Source organism: Taeniopygia guttata, chromosome 2 (genome assembly GCF_048771995.1).
Source record: "Taeniopygia guttata chromosome 2, bTaeGut7.mat, whole genome shotgun sequence".
NCBI lineage: Eukaryota > Metazoa > Chordata > Aves > Passeriformes > Estrildidae > Taeniopygia > Taeniopygia guttata.
The window spans coordinates 90,919,988-90,935,389 of NC_133026.1; the positions used below are offsets into that span (position 1 = coordinate 90,919,988).

General features: G+C 38.4%; 1 protein-coding gene across 2 annotated transcripts in view; it reads right to left on the minus strand.

Annotated features, from left to right (window-relative positions):
- Nucleotides 1–926: 926 nt before the first annotated feature.
- Nucleotides 927–15,402, minus strand: part of LOC100232083 (dynein axonemal heavy chain 5) — a 152,233-nt gene continuing 137,757 nt past the window's right edge. For both annotated transcript variants that reach the window (XM_030265831.4, XM_072924432.1), the window contains exons 75-77: nucleotides 8,470–8,678; nucleotides 3,647–3,868; nucleotides 927–2,307 (exon numbers count right to left, since the gene is read on the minus strand). In XM_030265831.4, coding sequence (XP_030121691.4) covers nucleotides 2,089–2,307; nucleotides 3,647–3,868; nucleotides 8,470–8,678 — 650 coding nt within the window. In that variant the 3' untranslated portion in view covers nucleotides 927–2,088. The remainder of the gene's footprint in view (nucleotides 2,308–3,646; nucleotides 3,869–8,469; nucleotides 8,679–15,402) is intronic.

A 15,402-nucleotide genomic window follows, 5' to 3' on the forward strand; every position in this document is an offset into this window, starting at 1 on the left:
CAGGGTTTAGTTATTGAAATGAAAATGTTGATGTTCAAATAAGATATTTCTTTGCATTTTTATACAGCAGAACACTATGTGATAGAACATCATTGCCTGTAGATTTTCTTCATATAGCATTTAATTTTCTCATTTTGCTTGACAAAGTAAAGAAGTCGTGCCGTTTCCATGGAGCATATCATGTAACATCAGATATAACCTCTATCAAATATCTATTTTTTAATGTTTACTTCTATCTTCAGTTGGTCAGAGGATGATTTGTTTCATAGCAAGCAGTGAGTTCCTCAGCTGTGCAAAATATTTCAAGTATTACACTTTTTATTTTAAATTACTATCACTGTTAAATTACTATCACTGTTACTGACCTGACTTTTACATGTACCAGGAGATCAAAGTTAAATTACTCCATATCCCCTCGTAAAGGTAGGGGATGGAGTTTGCACTATGGTTTGCAACCTCAGTTTCTGTGGAACAGCACAGACCTTTGCTGCTTGAAGTCTCCCCCATGTTTTTCATAATTTCCAAGATCAGTGATCATGAAGCCAAATCCTTCAGCCTTCCCAGAAAAAAAATTCTCAGTGAAATTGGTTGATGTACAGCTGCTCTGCAGGGAGGTCTGGTGTACTTCTTTTGAACAGTTGGTTTTACTTGAAGAGATAAATCTTGCCAGCACTGTTGCTCCTAGCTAAATGGAAAAAAAGGGACCCTGTCCCTGTCTGCTCTGTTTTCCAAGAAGAAAGCTGGCACTCTGTACTTCATAGTGGGTGTGGGTGTGAATATCAAACTTCCTCATGGAATGAGCCCCGCAATTGCAAACTGCAGAGTAAAACTGGCTATGCAAAGGGATGAACTACTTTCTTAGACACTTGCTATACAAATATTAAAAGTGTTTACAAGGAGAAAAAAAATAGTAACAAAGTCCTGACTGTAAGTCCTTCTTTCATAACATCCAACAACAATTTATTTTGCTTTGAATTTGTGCTAGTGAAAGAAGCCAAACACATTTTCTGCCAATAGCCATCTGTCTATTAAAAGAAGTATCAATCATCCTTCAGTTACAGGGTAGACAGCAGTGGTGGTTAACATGGAAGTACTTCAACCATTCCAAGTGAAGTATGGACTGTGTGTCGTCTTCTTATTTTAAACTAAACTAATGCAAAATACTGAACAAAATGCAGGTTTGAGTTTGCAGGATTCAGGCACTAATGCAGACAAAATGAGTACTAATAGAGCAAAATACAGAACAAAATGCAGTTAAGATATTTGAGTTTGCAGGATTCAGGCACTAATGCAAACAAAATGAGTACTAATAGAGCAAAAATGGTGTTCAGATGTGTTTACTCTGAGAAAACTTTAAACATTTCTTCCTGCTAATAATGGGGGGTGTGCACACCTTCCTTATAAGTGGATATAGGTTTAGAAATGAGTTAATAGGTGCAAAAGGCACTTGTGCAAAGATAAACACTTCTTTTTCTATGATTGGTTGCATTAAAAAGTGACTGTTCAACAATGGTCACAGCCATTAGTAAAACCACCCGGCAGGTTTAGAAATGCAAAATCAAAGGAACTGTATACTGAAATATATGCAGATAAACATAAAACTTTGCCATGAATTTAATTATCTTGTCATTAAAGCTTTAATAATGCTATGGATGATGAGATTTTAACTACAAAGTTGAATTGAAAATAATTACATTATATTATGAAAAATTACTGTATTAAAAAGAAAGATAACATCTACAAAAGAACCACCATAAGATGTCAGAGAATTTGTCACTATCATAAGCATTTTTTTATGTAGTGCTTCCATTATGAGCAAATTAGTTGATTATATTCTCACTTGCTGTATAAGAGTTGCCAAATTTACACCTGCAGCTGTTTTCCCTCTGATATTCCCAGGGTAAATAAATGTAGTATTTTTGCTGTGAACAGAGTAAGCTGATTTATGTGCAACTAACATAATCTCTATGTATCACCTGCCAATTCCCACCCCTCTGTGGGAAGGAGCCGCCACTTTGACAATAACAATGTAATACTGGCTGCAGCTTAATCCTACTTGGTGGTTCTCTCTTCCATAGTTGTCCATCCTTACTTCGAACTGCAGAGCAGTGCAACACCCCTCAAAGTCCAATGATCAGGACTCTGCAATGTTTTCAGATACAAAGAGAAGATGTATGTCAGGTCTGTTCTCTGAGGCTTTCTGTAGACAGGGCAGCAGTACATATTTCCATGCTGCTTCCTTGCGTCATTCGGTGCTGTCGTGCTAACAGCATACACGTGGACTACAGGAAGGCTTGTGAACAGCACCTGAGAATGTTAAAAGGCACACAGGGCTCAGCATTACAGAAACAGGATAGAGCGACTGAATTCTTAACAGCAGAACTAGATTCAGTGATGGCCTTCAGCAAAAGCACCTCAGCAGAGGTACATGTGAGAGTACAACTCCTACACTCACTACTATGTTGACACTAACTTTAAGCCCATGGCAGCTCAGGGACAACAGCCATCAGGAAGCCTGTTGGAAGGAAAGGAGAACAGAAAAGTGGAAACATGGAAACCTGAATTCTGTGGAGGTGGTCTCGCACGGCAACAGTCAGGGTGGTTCTAGGAGGGACAACAACCATTGCCTTTTTTCCCTTCCTTTATCCCTTTTACTGATGTTTCCCATTCTTTCCCCACCTCTTTTTTCCTGAATGTCAGGACTGGAGCTACAAAAACCAAGCTGCAACCCTCCTTGTTACCTCTGCACTGCTGACAGTGGAGCTTCTAACATCCAAGGTGCTTCTTGGGTGTTTATCCAAACTAGATCTCCTCAGGTCTTCCACCAAGATAAAGTATTCATTGTCAGGGGATAAAACAGACCAAGATCCAAGAACAACATGGAAACCTGCTGAATACTCCAGAGTGCATGAGTAAACTCCATGTTTGAAGGGGTCTTTCGACAAGCCAGGCAACAGAAGTTACAGCTGGCAAGGTTTGGTTTGGAAAATTTTCTCTCAGTCAGACACAGAAGTGTTTTACCTATGGGCAGGAATTACTTCAATTCCAATTCCAGGACAGTAAGCACTGGCTTGGAAAAAGTACCAGTGCAAACAATGACAATTTTCCCTGGACCGTGACTACAGTATCTAATCATTACTGCATAGCCAGATTTTAAATCTGCTTAGTCACATCAGTAAAACGTAACTCAATGCATGGATAACTGAGCGCAAGCCCAGAACTAATACTCTGTCTCATATTAAAACACAAACACTAGGGATTTCTAGTCAACCAAACAATGACCTCCATATCAAACCTAGCCCAGGGCTTTGGAAGCTTTGATAAGGTCTCCCTTGATCAGTCAAAAAAAGACTGGCTATGGGGTACACTATTTTATTCAAATATAACTGTGCTGCTAGGGCCCCTGAAGCCAAGAAGCCCAGCATCTGGTCTGCTCTAGTGCTATGCATCCCAAATTCATTTTCTGACAGAAGCTTCTTGTTCACTTCTAGTAGGTAAAGAGTCTGTCCTCTTCCCAGCACCGCTAGTGTTGGTTACCCTCTTAAAACCTGTTGTGAAACCACTGCTGCAGGCACTCAGCATTCTTCCTGGTTTTCCCAGAGCACATGCAATATGCCACAGCCTGCTACACTCACTCAATGCTCACCTTTGGTGCTGACTCGATCAGCTTGCTGTTCCTGCGGTCCCAGCCTGCCCCTTCGAGGAACAGGCCATGTATATAAACCCCACCGATGTCAGCAGGAGGAGGGCCAACAACATCTTCTTTCATCATCTTGGTCACTTCACTGTACAAGACAACACTGTCCAGTTCCCACCCTTTGGCTAAATTCATGTGAGTTGTCTCTTGCCTCATGGCCGTTAGGAATCCCTAAGGAGACACACAGGAATATATCAGAAATGGTTTTTTAAAAAGCCTTGCATTGAAGCCATTTTAAACTTTTCTTTTTCCTATGTAAGAGACATCAACTGTATTAAAGCTCATCCCACAGAATTTCATGTGCATATAAAATTGGTAGTGTAAATCCAGTACCAAGTATCCATACATAATTGGTTTGCATATATTGGTGGTAAGCAGCCCCTAAGTTGGCTTACTGAACATATCAGAAGTGTCTGTATCATTCACCTCTCATACCTTTTTTTTGCAACCAGCCAGATGAAGAGAGGTTTATAAAGCTGCCAGACTAATGTGTTTTGAGAGATTCCAAACACAGGTGATTTCTAATTTCTCTAACACTGGTTATATTATTCATCTTCTCTTGTACTAACATTGTAAGAAATGCTTTTCAGTCAACAAGCATTTTACAGAACATAAGGAAGTACCAGCTGGAATCATGCCATTAAATACTGAAATGCCTCTGACACTTTGCTCATTGAAGCCTTTATATACTACAATAACATAGTGTTTCAGACAGCAGCAAGATAAACAACCTAGAGCACTCCAGAAGCACAAAATAAAACTGACTCTTCTAGAGAGCTACAGTCTCATGACATTGGTATAAGCTATCAAAAGACAAGCCAGGCTGAAAATGCTGGTTAGCTTCCCTGATACAGCCGTCCATGGGAAAGTACAGTACATGGGAAGTGCCTTAGTCCTTAGAAATGGGAGGGCAGACTCCTTTGCTTTTCCAGTGGTCATGATGTGGATCTACATGTTTATTCTACGATGTGGAAACCCATTTGTGTAGTGAGGAGGTGAACTAATACAACACAAAATTGCATATGCAAGAGCAATGAAAAGGATACCTAGGAAAGAGTAAGTTTCCTGACATATTTCAGAGCAGGGAACTAAAGCATCTGGAGACAGAGACTGGCGGATAGAGAGCCACATGAGGAACACACAAAGGTGAGAATCAGTGAGCCAACAGCACAGCAAGGAATAAATCAGGATAGGAATGAGGGAATTAGATGAGGGAATTGAAAAAGTTTTTTTTCTTCAATATTCACAGGGTGGGATGCTCTGTTGAGCTACCATTAGAGCCAAATGAATGGAAAGCAGCCAGATGTGGGAAAATTGTCTGCTGAACACAGGGGCCAGTATCTGGCTGATAGGACCGGAGTGCTCCAAGCACTTGGTAGCCATGCAATACCCTTCAAGTTATGAGAATATGAGGTAACTTTCAAGAACCCAGATGTTTCTGTTAACTTACATTGGCTGTTCCTCATTAATATAATACCAGAGACCCCAGGACAAGTTTTTTAAAGAGGCTTTGTGATAGCACTGATAATGGTAATTGCATTTGAAGCAGTTGAGAACTCCAGCGTATAGCTGAGGGAGACAGGATTAAAGGCCAAGTTCTTCTATCAGAAATGTCATTAAATGAAAGCAAAATCACTGCAGTAATTTGTGGAATTTTAATTTGTAGAAACATGATAGAACCAATAGTTTAAAATACATGAAGTGTTCACTGCCATAAGGCCCTAGAGGGCTACTGGATCCCAGATAAACTGAAATATTAAAGAAAGAAGAGCCTGAAGAGGACAGAGCCATGACTGTATTAAGGGAATCAGTTCAAAGGCACCATGGAAACGCTGGAATAAAAGTAAGCTCCAAGCTGTGAGTTGTCTTCAGGGATAAGGTTTAGATAGCAGATTATTCCTAGAGATAGCAGGACCTATACACTTTCTGTAGTGGGACTTTTCATGCTTATCTGCTCATTTGAATGAATCCTAGACAGTGTTTGAAGACTGCAGCTGTGAACTGGAGGCCCAGCTGCGTGTTCCAGAGTGGGTGAATGGCACAACAAAGAGCAAGACAGAATCAAGTGGCTTGAGGTGCCACTGTACAGCTGAGGCTCTGGCTCATCCCAAAATCCTTCGTCAGGGACATAATGCACCAGTTGCCATGACATTTGTTTCAGTTTCTGGCAATCCTTTTTTTTTTTTTTTTTTTTTCCTTTGGTTTGTTGGTTGGTTAGGGTTTTGGTATTTTTCTTGTATATGTGTGTTTGCCTTCTCCTGAATTTCTCCCTGTCCAGCTCACTGAAGCCTGCTAAAGGTTTGCCCCTTTGCCTTTTAACAGCTCATGCGAACTAAGTCTGAACCTTCTACTGAGGGAAAGCAGACACACATGGAAGCTGTGACAAAAAAACATTAAAATCAGTTAAGTCTATTGCTCTCAGGATCATATTCTCTCCTTTACCCTACTTAGGAAGTTCCTTGTTTGTCACTTTGCAAATACTGAGCAGATTATGGCAGGTTTGGTAGAACTAAGCGGACACTGAGGAATGGAGGCATTCTACTTCATATTCTGATTAGTATTCACATTACTTTGGCATCTAAGGGTCACAGAAGTAGATTGAGGTGTCATTATGCTGAGTACTACACCACCAGAAAGAGAAATACCTAATGTCAAGTTTTTGATGAAAAAAATCCAGTAACCTCAGATTAACTTCCAGGAGGGAAGAAAATTCATGGCATTTCTTGCATTGTTGACCCCAGTTATCTTGGCCCAATGCAGACACACATGGGGAATCAGGTTTCTTTTACACAGAAGTCTGAGCCAGCCCTCATTTGTATCACTAAAAATAAAGATTAACTTCTGTGAAATTACTGAATTTATCCTAGTGTATAAACAGTCCAAGAGAAGGCAGAGTCTGGTCCTGTATTATTTTTTATTGCCAGAATGCTTCCTTTTCCCAGTGCTATAAATCTATTTTATTGCCTTGTGTTATCCATGGCATTTATCCATTGACTGTGAAGCTAACAGTGAAATATATGAAAGTAGGGAAATTACTTAGAAGCTGCATTTCATCTTACAAATGAAAGGATTTTTCTGACAACTTCTCAGGTATTACATACAAGCCATTAGAACTACAGCACTAACACCTCATCACCTCACCTTGTTTGAGAAGACAAAAATCAATTTTCTGAACACGTGAAATACTGATTCTAACACAGCAGTATGACTATTAACAAGATAATAGTTAATTAAATAGAAAATTAGTCTTTGCTCAGGTGAATTGCTTTTAGAATGAGCCACTCCCACAGCCTAGGTTACAGAAAATGGTGACTACAATAACCATCTGATTCTTAAGCTTGTGATTGTCAGCACAAATAAAATTTTTAATCTCTGCACACAATGTATTTAGGGACTTTAGGAACTAGGGGTTATGAAGTGTGTAATTTTTGTATTTCTAGAGGCTTTCTCATTTACTATGGTCTATTAAATCACAATTTGTTTGGGGACATTTTACACTGATTATTTGGCAGCTCTTTTCAGAAATCCAGCTATTTTGATCCAAAAAAATGTAGACTGCCAAATTCAGGCTGGCAAAATTTCAGAACCGACACAACCCCAGAGCACAAAAAAGCCAGCTGAAATGTCCAGTACAAAATTTCTATCAGCTCTTGCTCATCTGTAGTGCAAAAGCAAACACCAACAAAGCCAAAAGGCTGTTAGGGTTACATCCAGCCTGATCATTGCAGAAGTTACTTTGAAGTATTTTAGAATGCTGCTATCAGTGTGTTGTTAGCAAACCAAGTGTGGAAGCATAATCATTTTATTAGAACTCCTACTTGAGCACTCTTTGCTCAGGGGTTCTGTGAGCCCCCTTCCATGCTAGAAAGTTGTACCAGCTGACAGCTGACACACATAGGATAGATGATAGATGGATATTTCCCAGCAGTAGTCCTAGGGAATATTTGCCACCGTTGTTTTCTCTGTTCTAGGCAGCTGTTTAAGCTAGCTTTTGCATTGCTAACAAGTACTGAGATTAAAATAGATCTTTAAAATAGATCTTTCCTAAGGCTTCATAGAAACCTGTTGGCTGGATACTCTCACAATGACTCATTTCCACAACTCACACTTCCCACAAACATCTGTGAATCATAAAAAGCTTTAATGAATGTGGATAGCTCTGCAAAGAAACTACACATCATCTAGGTATGTATACTTTACTTCTTTTAATTCTGCTCTCAGCTGTTCCTTTTTTTTTGTTTCATTTCATGCCAGGTTTTTATTTTAGATGGTGCAGATGAGAGGCTGTATTTTTTATATTTCTCTGCAGACCATGTCTGGCACAATTCTGGGGTGGAATGAATAACAAACCTTCCATTTCAAGGAACTGATTTGCAAGGATTGAGAACCAAGTCCAATTCTCTTCTTCTTACGTCAAAGGAACTTAGCTTGTTTTGTACACAGAGGGATTTTCATGCAATAAATAAAAACCAGATTACTGTAGCAGAAGAGGAAAAAAAAGGAAGATTAAGTTGAAATAAGAGAGCATATACTTACCCAATTTCCTCACTATAATTAAAGCAGGCAAAAGATGTATTTCATTATTTCAGGAGCATTATTTTGTTCTACCAAAAATTTCTTCAGTAGATACTGAAGATGTTTTATTCTACATTTATGCAAAAAATTAATATAAATTATACTTCAGATAGTCAATATTAAGTCAACTTGAAGTTCTCCCAAGGTCTAATTTAACTGTTTCTCAGATGTTATGAAGGTCAACGTGCCAATCTTACCTGCGGATTAAAGAATCCTGTCATCCAGAACTGGTTTGGACGGCCATTCTGCAGCCAGCTGCTGAACTGCTGGTTTCGCTCAAGAAGCTCAGTAAACCAAAATCCTAAAGTAGTTGACTCCCAGGAAATCTTAAACCACAGTTTTGGAATTCTAGCATCATAAATATTATCTAAAGCATCTTGCAATTCTTCTGACATAATTATGGTTCCTGGAAGATAAGTAAAATGTTCAGAATTAACTTTCCCCTAGCTTGCAAAGGCAATTAAAACTTCCAAATGACACTCAAAGTCTAATAAACTCTCTTTTGTTGTGTCTTAATTGCACACCTGTAGTGCTGCAGTCTTATCAGTTTGCAGTTAATTTGTTCAAAATTATAAGGCTTGATTCAAAGCTAAAGACGATAAGATAAATGATATTTCTTCTGTTGTTTTGATTGGAAACAAAGATATGTTTCTTAAACAACTTCTTCTCCCTCATACACATTATTTATATTCATTATATTCATAGTGTGTCTACAATGTGATTAATCATTGAAAAATGATTTATAAATTTTAATGGATCCTACATGCATGATCAATGATAGACCTACAATGTGTAACTCATCTATATCCTAAGCATGTACTGGCAGTGATTATATTAATGAAATTCACTATTACTAATGATAACTTTGTACATTTACATTATCAAGATTCTCAATGGGAAAGCAGGAGGTAGAATAAAGCTAAAGGCAAGATTTTTTTTTTTTTTGGCAGTGCGTACTCACGTATTCCATGCATAGTGCTGCTCTCTACACTAAAATGTTGGTGTTTACTAAGACAGTCATTTTTCAGTGACACTCACCATTCCATGTGCTAGAAATGCCTACACCTTGTGTACCCTCAATAGTAGTGAGACCTAGAACACAGCTACGCCTCAAGATGACTTCTCTGTTCCAGAAACTGGTTCTCTATTATTCTCCTACACAAACTGATCTGGTACACCAAATTTAATTAAATATTCATATAAAACCAAAGTTCAATGTATCATCATCACATACAGCTGCTGTAATTCCCACAGGGACAACATGAGATACCAAACAGAATTAAGTGGCTTCCACCACAGAACATGTAAAGGAAAGGGCAGTGGTGTGGGTAACTGCAAACAAAAACTGCAGTGGTCCATTCAAACATACCCATAAGGAAATGTGGCCTGTAAAAAGAAAGTATTTCAAATCTCTTCCTTCCATTGAGGTTGACAGGGCCCCAGTTGAGGGGAAGGAAAAGAGTATCCAGAAAGCAAACACCAGCTTAATTTTGAAGAATATAGCATTAAAACCTAAATACTCCTTATAGCAGTGTGTGCAAATTTAGTGCATTTTACAATATATAAATGGTAAATAGGCCTTGATTTCTTCTAGCAGATAATGAGTGATCTGTTTCCATTTATATGCACCTCTTTTTGTGCAACAAATCATTTGAGAAAACCATTAAATTTACCAAACTGTAAATATAAAAAAATACCACCTATCCTTCATTCTCTGCACTTGCTTTGTTGTCAGGCTCAGAATCACATTCTAGGGTAGCTAAGAGACTTTTACAATACAGTTAATAAACCTACTCTTTGATTATTAATCTTCTCTAATATAAAACCAAGAGAACCAACATTTAAGAAAGAAGCCATTCCATGTCTACTCCACTTTGCTTAGAAAAACATAGTATTACACCATACACTTTATTCACCTTTTAGAGGCAGAAAAAGTGAGGGAAAAAGTCTTGTAATGCATGTTGGTTTCAACTTCAAAGCAACCATAATGAGGGCACAAAACAAGTGAGGAGCATCCTGGTTTCACTACCATTGAACTGAGAAAGAAAGAACTCTTTCATCTCTGGTTATTCCTTGTTTTCAGGCTGATACATTCCACTTTCTCCTTTCTTTCTCTATTCTTCTGGGCAGGCTGGAGCTTTTCAAATAGGGAGATACAACCACTCTCTGCCCCAAAGCATTGTGAAATCCCTTAGGATATCTGCCTGCTATGACTCAGAGCAGCTGTTGAGACTGTTAAGCCAGAGTGTTCTTGAGGATGAGGTATGTTCACAGCCCAGGCCATGCCCCTATATCTGCATAAATATTCCTAGTGAGTGGGTGTCATCTCTGGCAGGAGGCATCCAGTGCTTGAATTTCAGCACTAAATGGCATCTGTGGGTGTTGGGATGCATTCCTGTAGCCAAAATAGTCTTATAAAAATAAAAATAATTAACAAAATAAAATATTGTCAGAAATAAAAGTATTATAGGAGAAAAATCATGCTATCTTTCTGGACAAAAGTGATACAGCTGTTTGAAAAACTATCTTTGATAAATTGAATGAGTAGTACAATGTCATGGGCTTCTCACATTTAACTTCTGGGAACCGCAGTGCACTGTACTATATGAAGAGACTGAATGTCCCATGAACTTAACATGACAGGCTCAAATGTTCTATGAATCAGACAGGCCAACTCTTTATAACTTGGTTATTTTGGGGGTTACCCATGGTATTCCCTTTCTTGAATAGAATAAAGGCCATCCAAAAATGACTGATGAAGGGTCAGGTCAGTTAAAGAAAAGATGGCATTTCCATACTTTAAAAATAATATCTACTGTAACCATACTGTTTGCACAGTATACACAATTTGAAAATTAGGATTCCCCTTTTTGATTGCCCTACATTTAGATAATTTCCCTTCTAAACTATTTCTAAATCTATCCTATTGCTGAGGGGTGAATAACCCATTTAAAGGTTCTCAGTTCTGAGGATAACTAGTTTTTATTGATAATTAAAGTAAATAGTCTGTTCTTTTAAAGTAATCTGGTTTTAGGGTGATTCATTCTATAGATATAATGCTTTGAATAGACTACATGAGGAGCTTGTATTATTTCTTGGAGTTGACCCTTTTCACTACCATACCTCCCACAAACGAATTTGAAAACTGTGGTATTTGTATAATTTGGATATGTTTTGCATTTCACATTTATGAAAGTGTCTATCTGGACTAGGAAACTTGTACAGCCCACTTCAATGAGTAGCTAAAGTTAGGAACAAAGGAAGGATTTTAAATTCTAGCATGAACCAAAAAAAGCCTTGGTCCACTGACTGATTCTCTTCCCACAGGCACAGATGTAAATCAAAAATAACAAGAATAATTATGTAGGATATAAATGAAATGAGAAAAAGCTACTTCTTCCATAAAGTACAATTTGCCAATAGCTGATATCATTATAATAAAATTGGAAACTGGCCCTGGAGGACAATACTTGCTAGACACTGCATCTGTTAAGCTAGCCTGAAGAGTACATAGATAAAAAAGCTCAGTAAAAGCATCAATCCATTATTGACTGCCACAGTTCCCAGCTCCAGAAGATGACCTTTTTAGCCTTTAATTCCCACTCAAGTATACCTCCAAAACGACTCGTTTCATTCTTGAAGCAGTCATACCTTGCTTCCACCACCAAGCTCCAACTCCCTCTACTTTGCTGAACATGTTGAAAAGAAAATACCAACTTGTTTATAACTTCCTAAGTTTTCCTCTCTTTCTGCCTTATGGCAATAGCTAACACTTGCCGGTGTTTTTTCCAAAGCTTTTTTAATTATTCCACCCAAAGGCACAAAGTATGAAAGTTAATCTATGTTTTCCTATACCCAAAAATACTTTTTTTTATTTTGCAAGATTTAGTATGGGTCTGCCAGCTCTGTGACCACCACTCCTGTGCTGATAGAAGTTAACTTCTTTGCTTCAGGCAGTTATTTGGGTATTTTTCTCTTTCTTCACTTTCAGTACTTGGGCACTTAAGCATTTGGAGGTAATTCCCAGGAAGTTCTCAGAGGCTCATTGAACTCCACCACCTGTTTTAATCCCAAGGCCCCTCAAAAGTTTGTCACTTTCTTTTGCTCCAACGCTAAAACAGGAAGAGTAAAACAGGCAGACAAGGCCTGCAATGCTCAACCCTCTCTCCATGTTTTATTTGTAGACTGGCATTCCCTCAAGCTGCATCTATCCTTTGCTCCTGCTCTGTTTTCTCTTTGTTTTCCACCTTTATTTTCTGGTGCAGAATCCTTTGATTCAATTCTTCAAGTCAGGAGAGATGAGAGGGACTAAGAAACTTGAGTAGCACACAATTTTTCATATAGAAGAGTACAATAATCCTAGATTCTCTTCAATAGCTAAATCCTTCAGTCAGAAAGATGATAATTTCAAAGTAACCTTGGAAATTGTTATGAAAATTTACCATCTCCAGTACTAAATGCTCTTAACTGAAGAGTCCTTTCCATCAAAAGATTGAAAATGAAAAGTTTAAAGCAGTAATTTGAAGATGAAATTCCACATACAACTCTACAAAAAAGTAATACAAATCAGTACCCTGAGCTAGAGTAATACAATAGACAGATAAACTCTATTCTGCAGTTTGTCCTTAATGTGCAGTGTGTGTTTCTAAACAGTTGTCCTGGCCAGCATCACGGCAAGCATATGTAACACCTATTAAGAAGTTCAGAAATTATGTGCCACATAATGTGAAAGACAACAGGAGATATTCTGGCATTCTTATCAGGATGAGAATTAAATAATGGATGAGAGCTGCTGAGCTAAGAGTAACTACACCACAAGACATACTAGACTCATCCCCTTCGTTCCTCAAATGATCTTCCCCATTGCTACATTCCATTAATGGCTTTACTGAGTGCTCTTAATTATTTTCAAATAAAATCTTCATTCAAAAGTGATGAATCCCTACAAGCCTCATACACACACATGTACATACACAGCGTACAACTTAGTAAGGTAACAGGCCAAGATCTTTCAGTTCAAACTTCTATTACCATTGTCAGCAAGCCAAACTAAAACTGTGTTAGTGTTAGCAGTCTTATGCCATTACGAGTCAAAACAGAATTTAGCCAGACATGGGGAATGAGTCCATACCTCTTCTTTTCACAGGAAATTACCTTCCTGTGCACTCTAGCAAGACTAGTTTCCTGGGCTTCATTTTTTCACCATGTAGTTTAAAATAAATTATCAGCTACCTATTTTGACTCTTTTGGACTTCATTTATATCCCTCTTATAAGGTGATACATACAATGAACAGAAATTCCTTTCAGCATCATGATACAAATGGTACTTTCAACCTCATGGTATTCTGAGTTGGAAAAAAAGCAGTGAATCTTTATCTTGGGCTTCACGAGCTTGTGTAAATGACATAAAAATCCTACACAACTCCTATAACGTGTAGAACTACATTGCCATAGAACTGCTGCATCTTCAGGAAATGTGTTATCAGGAAAGGACTTATCTCTCCTAACTCTGCAAATACTGTACAAATAGTAGTGGGAATTCTGTGATTATGAGGCACATATATGACATGAAAAGATAAAAGTCCAAGGTTTCTCAGATGTTCTTCACTTGTTCATGAAGTAGACAATTTAGGCAATTCCCAAGGGTTTGTTTGAAAACACAAAGCTGTAAGGTACTAGAAACCAAAACCAAGTGGATGCAGTTTTATGACTAAAGTAGAACCTAGATATAAGTAATGAGATAAGCATTTTTTTGTTTCACAAGAAGCCCTTAAACACAAGGTGTGTTAAAAAGAACAAGGATTAAAATAAAACTAAAAGCTGTGCTTATTTCCATTGCCAAGGATTCAATATCCACTTCCAGTGCTATTACAAGTATGCCCTACTTCATTCATGGAAAACACTCCCACAGAATCTCTCTTCTCACTTTCTTCACCAAGAGAAGACATCAAAATGGTAATCAAAAATTACCACTCTTATTCAGTGGAGAAATAAAGACAGCCCCACAAAGTCTCACACAGGCCACATTCAGAAAAACTCAAACAAACTCTAAGTGGCTAGGAGTAACTGGATGGGTCATTAGATTTTATTGCATTTAGTGACACTATCTTCACTAGTGGGAGAGGAGCTTTGAAGTACCCACTTTACAATGAAGAGTGGGGGACTAGTGTTCCATACTAGAGGCCTCTACACTGCCAGAGGCAGCAGGTAAGTACACAGGAACTCTACAGCTTGGGTACTGCCCTACAAAGAATGGTCATTTTCTGACAGGGGTTCAAGATCTGCTGTTCATAACCCATTAAGATGTGGCATTTTTGGTGCAAACCCAATGTCTTACTTCTCCTTGTCTCTGAAAAGCTTTCTGTGTTTGGAACATGGCTTCTATTTAGGGCACTCAAGAGGACAACCATCACTGCTGTGTTCTGATTTATGGTGAAGCTCTGTATTATGCCAACTGTGAAATAAACTCTGGGCAATCAATAAGTAATTAAAGCAGAAGTAATAGTTGGGACATAAGTGAGAGTACAAAGTGCAGCTACAATCTAATTACTACCATTTGATCCAGAAAAAGTATCCCTCTAGGCAGCAAAGTTTATTGGTGGAGATGCAAGCTTCTGGGGCATATTTGCCGACAAACATGTTGGACACATGCTGAGCATCCACACCCCTCCCAAAAGCTGAACTGCTTAATCTGCCCTCTGGACAGAGGAACAAAACTGTGTCTGCAAATTCCTTCCCCATTCCTCATGTTCAGCTGCACATGGACTCTCCCTGAGGAGGAGTTTACATTACCTCAAATTACCTCAAAAGCCCCTGAGGAGGGCTTTACATTACCTTGGTGTGCAACATCAAAATAACAAGGTCCATCCATTCACATCCAAACTGCAGAATCAGTTATTCAGATTTCCTTTCACAACCTAAAGACACATTATATTCCTAAACACCAAATTTATTTGAAATTTTTGGTCTGCCTAAAGTGGGTCCTGGGGTCTTTCCAGGTTTGTGAAGCCAGAGTCAGATACATGAGCAGGACAGATGTCAAAAATGGTATTACCAGTTTGAGCAGGCACATCAGTTTACCTCATTGTAAAGAAAAGGAAGTACCTCAGATGACCTGAGATTGCAGTTG